Source organism: Babylonia areolata, chromosome 1 (genome assembly GCF_041734735.1).
Source record: "Babylonia areolata isolate BAREFJ2019XMU chromosome 1, ASM4173473v1, whole genome shotgun sequence".
NCBI lineage: Eukaryota > Metazoa > Mollusca > Gastropoda > Neogastropoda > Buccinidae > Babylonia > Babylonia areolata.
In genome coordinates this window covers 37,721,663-37,733,877 of record NC_134876.1, presented here as the reverse complement: position 1 = coordinate 37,733,877, position 12,215 = coordinate 37,721,663, and the positions used below count along the sequence as shown (strand labels likewise).

At 44.3% G+C, this 12,215-nt stretch overlaps 1 protein-coding gene across 1 annotated transcript in view; it reads right to left on the bottom strand.

The window, feature by feature from the left end:
* Positions 1 to 12,215, bottom strand: part of LOC143282660 (serine/threonine-protein phosphatase 6 catalytic subunit) — a 114,289-nt gene that overhangs the window by 64,206 nt on the left and 37,868 nt on the right. The window contains exon 3 of the mRNA XM_076588323.1: positions 8,163 to 8,228. Within this exon, the coding sequence (XP_076444438.1) occupies positions 8,163 to 8,228 (66 nt within the window). The remainder of the gene's footprint in view (positions 1 to 8,162; positions 8,229 to 12,215) is intronic.

The following is a 12,215-nucleotide window of genomic DNA, read 5'->3' as shown; positions in this document are numbered from 1 at the left end:
TCAAATCAGGGCATTGAGTTACACCCTTCAAGCAGTCAGACCTATGTGAGGGGAGACCTTCACCGCCCGATCCACGAAAATGTCAGCATTTAAGAGAAGTTCTGACTGTTTTTTTGGACAAGCACTCCACCAGAATGGAACCACTTTTCATGAACCATTCCTCAGTCTTTTGATGGACTTCAGGGTACCGGCAAGATCCTGAAACCTTTTCTGGATAGCAAAAGGGCTGAGAGCCAACAAGGGCTTGTCAGCATCAGCACCCTCCACTAAGATGCCCAAAATCCAGACGACTGCCGAACCTCTGAATTGGAGTTGGAGTCGCTCTCCATTCTTGGTCTCCTCCTCTTTGCCACCTTTGGGGGAAGAATTGATTTGGAAGTCATGTTTTATGAATTTTCAGATTCATCCCTCCGTTACCCACCCACCATGGGATCCGACTTAGGGGCTAGGGTCAAGGGAAAACCAGCTTGACCCCTTCCAGGTTTCGGGCGAGATACATGATGAACAGTTAAGGACTAACTCTATTTCCCCCGATCATACCCAGGTCCCGTGAACAGAGAACTGGACACTGCAGGGGTTGCCTTAGTCAGCCTCTCAACTGCCAGTCTTGACCCAGCTCCACAAAGGGGAAGTCCACTGACACACACAGGACAATGTGTGCCGCCTGTCTAGCAGAGGTTCGAGCCAGAGGGACGTGTTGTGAGCACCGCGCTCTCTTAATCCCCTGGACCTCATTCCCCTCCATCACAGGTCACGCTGTAAGGCAAATATGGCGGGCCTGAAGAAGGTCACAGAGAAAAGAGAATGTGGAAAAGAAGGCTTGATGGGGAGCTGAAGACAGAAGAAGAACCGGTAAAAAGGAGAGAATAGTGAAAGGGACAGTCGGTCACTTTAAGTTTGGGCCTCACTCACGACCTGTTTAGCATGAGAAGCCCTACCTGGTGCATCAGTACAAAACCATCATGTATTCAGCCTGGTCAGCTACAATGGCTATGTAGGCTGTCAAATAAGGCCCAGAAAGCAATAAACCTTCAGAAGCACTGATGTCCCCTCCCCCCACCCCTAAACCCTCACCTAGCTCACTTAATCACTCACTGATCACTAAACCTCCCAACCACAATAAGGTAGTGACCCACCAGGAGGTGCCAGGACTAGATGCAGGCCCACAGCTGCTCATTTAAGTGGGGCCTGGGTATGAACTTGGAAACTTTCAAAACAATGTGTCAGTGGGAGCAGTGATTAACTTTTTTCTTGTTTTTGTGGGGGTGGAGGTGGGGGTGTTGGGGTGTATAAAAATTATATAACAATTTTTCTTTCATTCTCATTATTTGGGAGTCAGCATGTCAAGCCTGTAGACTGACCTTGTCGCTGGGTGTCAAGGGTTTGCCATCTTCTGACAATCTTAAATAAAAGGCGAGCAACTGAGTTTTGGACTTTCTGGTGTTTGTGAATAACGCACTGTGGAGAAGCAGCAAGCAGAGAATTACAATAATCATGTTTTGAGAAGACATAAGCACATATGACAGTTTTGGTTATGTCAGCAGACAGGAAGTGATGAATGAAATCAATGCAGCAGAGTTCTGTGTATGCTGACTTACAGACATTAGAAACATGCTTGTCCATGGACATATCACAAGAGAGACACCATGGCTTTTTGCAGGATCTGCACAGGAAATGTCAATCTGACCTATATAAGAGGGTGCTGTATGTTGGATAGGTGATGTTTTACGCATACGTATATATACATCCTTCCTCCCGAAACCTGGAGGGGGTCAGGCTGGTGTTCTCCTGACCCACTCCCGGGAGGGTCACTACCTTGTCGTGGTCGGGAGGCTTAGTGGCCAGTGATCGAGCGAGCTATGTCGGCGGGGGCATCAGTGCTTCTTGGGGTTTGGTGCTCTGGTCCCAGGTCTTAATTGACAGCGTACATAGCCATCGTAGCTGTTAGGGCTGAATAAGTGGTGGTTTTGTACTGATGCCCCTGATAGGGCTTCCCATGCCGAACAGGTCGTGAGTGAGGCCCAAACTAAACGTGACCCACTGTCCCTTTCGCTATTCTTTGTTCTTCTTTTTACCGCCTCTTTTCTGTCCTCAGCTCCCCATCAAGCCTTCTTTTCCACATTCTTTTTTCTCTGCGGCCTTCTTTAGGCCCGCCGTGTTTGCCGTGCGGCGCGACCTGTGATGGAGGGGAATGAGATCCTGGGGATTGAGAGAGCACGCTGCTCTCAACACATCCCTTTGGCTCGGACCTCTCCTAAGACAGGCGGCACACATTGGCCCGTGTGTGTCAATCAGCTACCCCTTCGTGGGGCTGGGTCAAGACTGGCAGTTTAGTGGCTGACGAAGGTAACCCCCGTAGTGCTCGGCTCTCTGTCCCCGGGAGCTGGGCATGATCGGGGGGGAGCACGTTGGAGCTGGGCTGCTGGTTGTATATCCCTCCCGAAACCTGGAAGGGGTCAAGCTGGTGTTCCCTTGACCCTGGCCCCTAAGTTGGACCCCATGGTGGGTGGGTAAGGGAGGGATGAATTCACATTTTTCTTTCAACATGAATTCTAAACAAACACACCCCCCCAAACTCGGAAAAAGACGACGACAGGGAACGGACGACTCAGACTCTGAGTCGGAGGTCGTTGAGACCTCTGGTTTTTGGCCATCGTGGCTAGTGATGGAGGGCGCTGATGACGACAAGCCCTTGTCGGCTCTCAGCCCCTTCGCTGTCCAGAAGGGCTTTCAGTGTCTGGCAGGATCGCTCAGATCCATCAAGAGGCTGAGGAGCGGAGCGTTTTTAGTACAGACAGAATCCAAAAGACAGACACAGCTCCTTCTCAAGGCGACCACTTTCGTGGATAGGGCAGTGAAGATTTCCCCTCACAAAGGTCTCAACTGCTCAAAGGGAGTCATCAGATGCCCGGAGTTGAAAGGTGTGTCTGAGGCTGAGATCAAGAGCGAGCTGTCCTCTCAGGGAGTGACCGATGTGTACAGGGTGACGGTGAGGAAGGGGTCGGACAGAGTCCCGACCAACACTTTCTTCCTCACCTTCTGCTGCCCGGATGTCCCCAAGGACATTCGGGTCGGATACCTGCTAGTTAATGTCAGCCTGTACGTACCGTCCCCTCTGAGATGCTTTAAGTGTCAGAAATTCGGACACGTGAGAGACAGATGTAAGGAGGAAGAGGCGTGTGGCACCTGTTCGAAGGCGGCGCACCAGGGCGATTGCGTCAGTGCAGCCCTGTGTGCGAACTGCGGAGGTGGCCACCCGTCCTCATCGAAGGACTGCCCCGCCTGGAAGAAAGAAAAACAAATCCAGAAAGTCAAGACAGAACAGAAAATTTCCTTCTTTGAGGCAAGGAAACAGGTGGAGGCCGCGTCGCCTAAGGCGTCGTATGCCTCTGTCGTCAGATCCAGGACGGTGGACGTCGCGGTCCAGACGACGTCCACAGGAACGCAGACGGACGACTTAACCGCCTCGTCGGAACCGTTGGCCTTGGGTGGAGGCGCTGTGTCCACCCCTTCCCATCCTGCGCGGCAGTCCTCAGGGGCTGCTGGGCGGGAGAGAAAAGCCTCGGGCGGAGGCACGTTGTCCGCCTCCCGCCCCACCCCACCCCCCGGCCCCCCTCGCCCCGCCTCTCGTCTGCCTGGCCCTCGGGCTGGCGGAAGTGGCCGGAAGCCCACCGTACCTCCAAAACTCAAGGAGGGGAGGGTTGCGGCCACGGCGGGATCGGGAGGGGCCGAGGTGGTGGATATTCCGACCCGGTCGGAATCCGAAAAATTTATGTCAAAAAACAAATACTCCATCCTGGCGGACCTTGAGCCACCACAAGTGGAGGAGCAGGGGGTAGCGATGGAATAGGCTGCTGCTTTATTTTTTTTTAAAAACCTTTTTAATGGCAGTGATCCACTGGAATATCCGGGGATTCTATGCCAACTTCCAGGAACTCCAGCTGCTTTGTCGTGCTTTGAAACCTTCAGTGCTGGCACTGCAGGAGACTCTGCAAAGAGATGGCAAGGTTTTATCTCTCTCTGGTTTTAACTCCGTTTTTAAACCCGCTCAACCGAAGCAAGAGGGGTTGACGGGAGGTGTCGCTCTTTTTATTCGAAAGTCCCTTTTATACAGTACAGTTCTTTTAAGCACCCCTTTACAGGCGGTGGCAGTCAGAGTCACGCTCGAGAAAACCATCACTGTCTGCTCTCTCTACCTTCCCCCTTCCGTCCGTGTTCTGAGGCAGGACCTCATGAACCTGGTCGACCAGCTCCCACGTCCGTTTTTACTGTTGGGCGACTTCAACGGACACTCCCCGCTCTGGGGAAGTGAGATGACATCAGCCCGAGGTCTTCTCTTAGAAAACCTTCTCTCTGACATGGACTTGTGCTGTCTTAACGACAAGTCTCCCACTTACCTGCATCTGTCCTCTGGAAAGCTCTCGTGTTTAGATCTGTCGGTCTGCGATCCATCGTTGGTCCTGGACTACGAGTGGAAAGTGCACGACGATCTGCACGGGAGTGACCACTTTCCTGTCGTCCTCCGCCCCACAGATGGAGAAGGTGACTCTCTGCCTGACCGCCTGTACTACGACAAAGCAGACTGGAGTTTTTTTACCACCAAGATAAGAGCGGAGCTGCAGGAAGAAACAGTATTGAAAAGCAAGGACCCTGCTGACGCTCTGACTCGGATCGTTTTAGATTGCGCCAAAGCAGCAGTCCCATCGTCTACCTCCAAGCCTCAGGTCCCTAGAACGCCCTGGTTCAACGCGGAATGTCGGGAGGCCCGCAAGTCTCGGAAGAGAGCGCAGCGACGCGTCTTTCGGAGACCGGAGTCCGATAGCGTTTGAACCCATCAACAGCTGAGGGCGAAAGCCAGGTATGTTTTTAAAAAGAGCCAGAGGAAGTCTTGGAGAGATTTCTGCTCTTCCTTAACCTCCAACACACCCAAGAAGAAAGTGTGGAGGGTTTTAAAAAGAATTAAGGGCAAAAACGCATGCCCGACCTTCCACCATCTTAAACTTTCAGACGCTCTGGTCACAGAGAAGAAAGCAGTTGCCAATTTGCTTGCCTCCACAATAGAACAGAACTCGAGATCTGCTAACAAATCTGCTCGCTTTCTTAAAACCAAAAACCTGTCAGAAAAAACACCATGTAACTTCTTTTCCGACAACACAGAGAATTACAACCTTCCTTCCACAATGAACGAACTTAAATCTGCCCTTCAGACCTGTACGGATTCCTGTCCAGGAATGGACGAGGTCCATTATAAACTCCTAAAGCACCTTCCCCAAACCTGTCTGGACACCCTGCTCAAAGTTTATAACCACATCTGGGTCACAGGCTTCTTTCCACCCTCCTGGCGGAAAGCCCTCATAATCCCGCTGCCGAAACCGGGAAAAGACCCCTCGAACCCCTCCAACTACCGCCCAATTGCACTGACCAGCTGCGTCTGCAAACTGATGGAGAAGATGGTCAACGGTAGACTGATGTGGAAACTAGAGACCGACGGCCTTCTGGCGAAGGAACAGTGCGGTTTCCGCAAGCATCGCTCTACCGTTGACCATCTGGTTCGTCTGGAATCCACGATAAGAAATGCTTTCGTCAACAAACAACATGTGGTGGCCATATTTTTTGACCTGGAGAAAGCTTACGATACCACGTGGAAATTTGGTATTCTTTCCGACTTGCACAAGCTCGGCTTCCGAGGACACCTGCCTCAGTTTATCCACAATTTTTTACAAGACAGACAATTCCAGGTGAGAGTCGGCACCACCCTGTCCGACATTCACGAGCAGGAGCTGGGTGTCCCGCAGGGGAGCATCCTGTCGCCTGCTCTGTTCAGCATCAAAATTAATGACATCGTTCAATCCGTTCAGAAAGGATCGGACAGCTCGCTGTTCGTGGATGATTTTGCCTTATATGCAACCGGCAGCACGTACGCCAGCATCCAGCGACGGCTTCAGCTCTGCGTCAACAAAATCGAGTGTTGGGCAGAGGAGAATGGCTTCACATTTTCGTCCTCCAAAACTGAATGCATCCATTTTCATAATTTTCGCCAATTCTATCAGGACCCTGAAATCCGTCTGGGAACATCCACCATACCGGCGGTCAAGGAAGCCAGATTTCTAGGGGTCGTCTTCGATCAGAAGCTGAATTTTCTCAGCCACATTAAACAGCTGAAAATATCTTGCCTAAAAGCCCTGAACATCATCCGAGTTGTGGCACACACGAACTGGGGTGCTGATAAGAGGACTCTCTTGCACCTCTACAGAGCCCTGGTCCGGTCCAAACTGGATTATGGAAGTGTTGTATACGGCTCGGCCAGACCGTCCTACCTGAAACTGTTGGACCCTGTACACCACCAAGGGCTCCGTCTCAGCTTAGGTGCTTTCCGCACCACCCCTGTGCACAGCCTGTACGCAGAGGCGGGGGAACCGCCTCTTTCCAACCGCAGACTGAAGCTGACCCTGAACTATTATTTGAAATTGTTTTCGGAACCTACAAACCCTGCTTACGACGCTGTATTCAACAACCCTTTCGATAAGAAATTTACAGACAACCCAAACTGCATACCTCCTCTTGGACTCCGCATTCAGCCGCACTTGGAAAATGCCGATCTGGATGTTGGTGGCATCTCAGATTTCTCTAAGTTCCCTGACAGCCCCCCGTGGACCTTTACAACACCTGAGGTCCGATTCGATCTGGCCTCGTACCGTAAGGACACCACCAGTTCTCTGGCCTACAGAACCTACTTTTCGGAACTGTGCCACAAATTCCCCACTTTTCAAGGCATCTTCACTGACGGTTCCAAGTCAGAGGACGGAGTCGCCGCATCTGCGTTCTGTCCCGCCTTTCCTGACCGGCCCTCAACGGAACACATCCTGTCTGATAGCTCGGTATACACCGCGGAACTGACCGCACTGGTCCTGGGGTTAAAAATGGTTCTCTCTTCCAAACAGAAGAGATTCATGATCTTTTCCGACTCCTTATCAGCCCTGGAGGCGATCGTCTGCAGGAATATCACTCATCCCAAACTGCTGGAATTTTATGAAACTTTTACTCTCGCAACGAAGAAAGGATACGAGGTTGTGTTGGCCTGGGTTCCCGGACATGTTGGCATTCGTGGTAACGAAAGGGCGGACCTGCTGGCCAGGAACGCTGTAAAGAAAGAATTGTCCAGATCCTTGGTACCCTATACAGACATGAAGCGGAAGGTCAATACTTACGTTAAGGATCTTTGGCAAGAGAAGTGGAACACCCAGATGGACAACAAGCTCTTCCAGATCCGTCCGGACCTAAAAGAGACCCTCCCTTCGGGGGTGAAGAACAGAAAGGAGGAATCTGTGCTGTGCAGACTGCGTACGGGGCACACTTTTTTTACTCATTCTTACTTGTTGAAGGGGGAGGAGGCCCCTCGATGCGTTCCCTGTGACGAGCCTCTCACCGTGAAACACGTGCTCCTTGACTGTTGGGATCTGCATGACGTTAGACGCAGACATTACACGGCGGTTTCTTTGAAGACTTTGTTTCGTGATGTCCCTCCGTGGGCGCTGATGGACTTCTTAAAAGAAGTGAACCTTTTTAACCAGATTTGAAGGTTTTAAACTATGGAAGTTTTTTTTTTAACTTTGGAGTGGAAAGTTTGAAGTGGTGACTCGTTTTAATTGGTTGGTTTTTTTTAGCCTTGTAGTAGTAATTGACGCGGCGATAGCCTTGAGATGGCCTTAGTGGTCGGCGAGGCTCTAAGCACCATAATTTCATTTCATATACATCCTTAGCAAATAGTGAAACATCATAGTGGACATGTATACATCCTTGGCACTCAAGAGGTTAAAATATACTATAAGATGTATTTAAAAATAAAAAAAAATTATGATTTATAATCAGAAAAATGACACAAATATTCTTTTAATAAACTGCACATTATTTCTTTATCTTTAGAAAATGTATAAATTATTTTTTTTAGAAAATTGACCAAATCATTTTTCAATAAAATTTTCTATTCTGACAAAAGTCACGACACAGCACACAGCTCTAATAATTGTGAAAACTGTGGAGACCGTAAAAGATACACCATTTGTTGCTTTGCATTAATTATTTACAAATATTCAATCAATACATAATTATATGTTTTAGACACTAAGTATTACTTACAGCTGCAAATAATATTTCTCACCCACCATAAAGATGTAGTTTGTGTCTGGCATTTCTCCCCCAGTTTTAAACAGCTCCATTAGGTCATAAAACTGCAATGAAATTCAATATTAGTCATTACTTTTAATAATGTTGTGTCTCTGTGTCTGAAACAAGCAGCAACAAAAAACAAAACAAAAAACAGAGTGTAGTCAATCACTCATGGCGCTCCACAAATTACATGCTATAAAAGTGAAGCAACAATCATCAAGAAAAAGAATCAACCACAAAGAAACAATCACTATCTTTGCATACACACACACACACACACACACACACACACACACGTGCGCGCGCACACACACACATGCAAAACACACACAACACATAAGTGATGATAGAGAGTCAAACTCATTTTCAAACTGACTGAAACAAAGACTAGATGCATGTACTTAACCAGTTGAGTGCCTGAAAGACATCAGCTGACGTCCTACAAAAAGTGTTGCCATAGTGCCTTTTAGACATCCACTGATGTCCTGCATATGTTCCAATTTTGTCTTAACCCTTTCGCAGCCAAGAAAATAAGATTTATGTGAGATCTATTTTACAGGGTTTTTTTCCACAAAAAACGGGTATAAATTTTCAAAAAATTCTGTGCTCTTTGTTATTGGAGAAAGACCCATAAAAGTATATATTTTCTGAAAAGTAAATGAATAAAGAATACAAAACACATGATGTTTTCCTATTTTATACATTTTTAGTAACATGCTGTTGTTTTGAAATCAGTGTTTAGTTTTTTGTCACATTTTCAACTTGTTGAACTATTGTTCATTACAAACATTAGTTATGTAATTTGCACTAAAATATCACATTTTCTGGACAAATAGATATCTGCACACACAAAATCATACTAGAACAACCACAATAAAAACAAGAGAGGCAAGGCCTTCAAGACTCACTTGTGACATGCACTTACTACAACAATTGATTCAAAACACACAAAAAAATCAATTGCAAAACAAAAGTCATGTGCATCTCCCAACATAGAAAATATAGACCACACAAAGTTGTGTTGGATTTCACATTGTTTTGTTGCTTTTTTTTCACTTTTTTTTCTTTTTCAAAATTATAGTCACAAAGAAAAAAAAATCATTTCTAACTCACACTTGCTTTTGTTTAAATCAAAGAGGAAATGCACCTAAGTGTGACCAACATACAAACACACACAGACGCACACAAGATAGGTAATAAAGTTAAGTTACATTTTATACATGTATAAATATATAAGATGTAACTGAACTTTTTGTTAAAAACTATTATGTAACACATTATAAGCTTAATCATATAGAAAACAATTAATATAATGTGAAAAAACTCAATATGGGTATTAACAATATGCCTGTGTGCTTTATGATTACAGTTAGTATTAGAAAAGATTACATTCACAACACATTTTCATCATATTACAGATTTTTGTGATGACCCTGATTCATTAAGACCCAGCACACACACACACACACACACACACACACACACACACAATTACTTCATAATCTAGACCTTTTTTTTTTTTAAACAGTCACTCTTTTTCTGATGTAAACTTCAAAGTCATACATACATGTATTTGAGTATGCAGCTGCATTGCATGCTCACACATGAAAAAAAAATTCAAATGATAAATATAGGTCAGTTACATTTTATACATGTATAATTTATATAAATACATAAGATGTAACTGAACAGTGAGCTTTTTACTATGTATGAAAAACAAAAACTGTTAATTACATAATTATAAGCTTATAAATGTTGAGAAAAAGTGTAATACAGTGTGAAAAAATGAATATAGATATTAACAATGTGCATGCCAATGTGTTTCAAATGATTGTTCAAACTCAAATTTGCTTTAAAAATAAATATAAATATTAACAATGTGCATGGCTATTTGTTTCAAATGATTGTTCAAACTCAAATTTGCTTTTTGTTCAAGTGAAAAAAGAATTAAACTTCATATGAGAAATAAAGTTCAGTTACATTCCATACACAAGATGCCAAGATGCATGGTTCAACCCCCCTGTGTGTGTGTGTGTGTGTGTGTGTGTGTGTGTGTGTGTGTGTGTGTCATGCACCTCCAATTCAGTAAATACATTCCACATTTGAAACTATTCTGTGTTCAAAACATGTGTACACAAATACATAATATAATAATAATAATTATATATATATATATATATATATATATATGAACACAACAAACTTTCATTTATCATATATCAATTATCCTCATGAATAAAGAATTTTATCTTGTAATCTCTGTCTGTCTCTTTCTTCTCATACACATCTAATTCAGTAAATACATTCCACATTTGAATCTATTTTGTTACAGAACCTCACACACACACACACACACACACATGAGCACAACAAACAACTCTTTCATTTAATAAATATTTATGTATCCTCATGTATAAAGATCTCTCTCTCTCTCTCTCTCTCTCCCTCTCTCATGTGTGTGTGTGTGTGTGTGTGTGTGTGTATGTGTGTGTGTGGGTGTGATCAAGTTTGAAGAAATTCAATATCAAAGTTCAAATTCACAAAACATGTCACAGTATTCAGATCTATATTAAATTGTATGATATGAATAATATTGATTCAACCCACACATGTTCTGATCTTGATTATAAAGATATCAAGTCTGTCATAGTATTCAGATCTATATTAAATTGTATGATATGAATAATATTGATTCAACCCACACATGTTCTGATCTTGATTATAAAGATGATATCAAGTTGACAGGATCTGTTGTTCAGGATAGCTGTGTTTCGAAGACGTGTGACACTGCCTGGTGTTGTTTTCGTAGTGCAGGTCCTAGGTCCGGGATAGTCTGCAGCTGATGCAGAAACTGAGCCAGTGGGGAGTTGTCGGACTGGTCAGTTTTGAGGGTGGATGGCTGACTTCATCAGTGGTTGCTATGCCATTGTTGTTCTTCTTCTTTCCCTTATCTACCGCTTTCATGTGTTGTTGATCACAGTGTGTAACAAACTTCGTCTGCTACAAGCATGACTGACATCAGTCTCGGGGTAAATGACGCCCGATTTTGCCATTTAATTTTAAAGCTGATATGAAAAATGAGTATTTTGTTAAACTAGTAACATGCAGAGCCAAGTACGAGTACTTCTAAATGTCGTATGAAGTTAAAAGGACTTCATTTTGAGAAGTCAAGACTGGACATTTTTATGGTTCATCAAGGGTATTAACTCTCATGGTTTATCATTTTAAACTGTGAATTCCGACTGATTTTGTTGATGTTTTTATGGCAGTTTGGGGCATAATCCAGTAAGTGATGAGGCGTTCACAAATCTGTCTCTGAATAAATATTTAACGGTCCCCTTCTCCAATTTTCCATCACATGTTACCATGTATTGTTGACTGAATATTGGATTGAACGGGCAGGTCAACTACTTTAAACAAAATGTCGCCCTTCGATGTAGCGAGCACGCGCTTTGAATATGTATAAATATGTGTGCACAACTGATTTTTGCCCATGACCTTCAGGGCTCAGCCAATAGATCTATAAAGTCCACTCGTAGTATTGATTTTACTATTTTTAGTATTTTCCGAAAAAGACCACTTGGGCGAATGAACATAGTGAAAGCCCTGTACACTGTGAGTAAAACACACAAGCTTTTTATGTATTGAGTATAATTTCAAAATGTAATGTTGAAGATAAAAAAGATCAGTTTAAAGCAAATTAACCTCCCTAGCATTAATTACAGATTAATTTCCCCTTTTTACTGTTGCACCAAAGACTTGCAAAATAAATATAACTTCCATGCTTAGCAAAAGAAGTTCCTGTTTGAAAAAAAAATTGATAAAAATGACTGCTCTTGTTGTTGTGTCAAAATATCAGATCAAAGTGCCAAGTTTAGAGAATTAAAAAAAATATATATATAACAGTAAATTCAGTTTGCATATAATTTGGCTTCTTTTTTAATTTTTTTGTGCCCATCCCAGAGGTGCAATATTGTTTTAAACAAGATGACTGGAAAGAACTGAAGTTTTCCTATTTTTATGCCAAATCTGGCGTCAACTGACAAAGT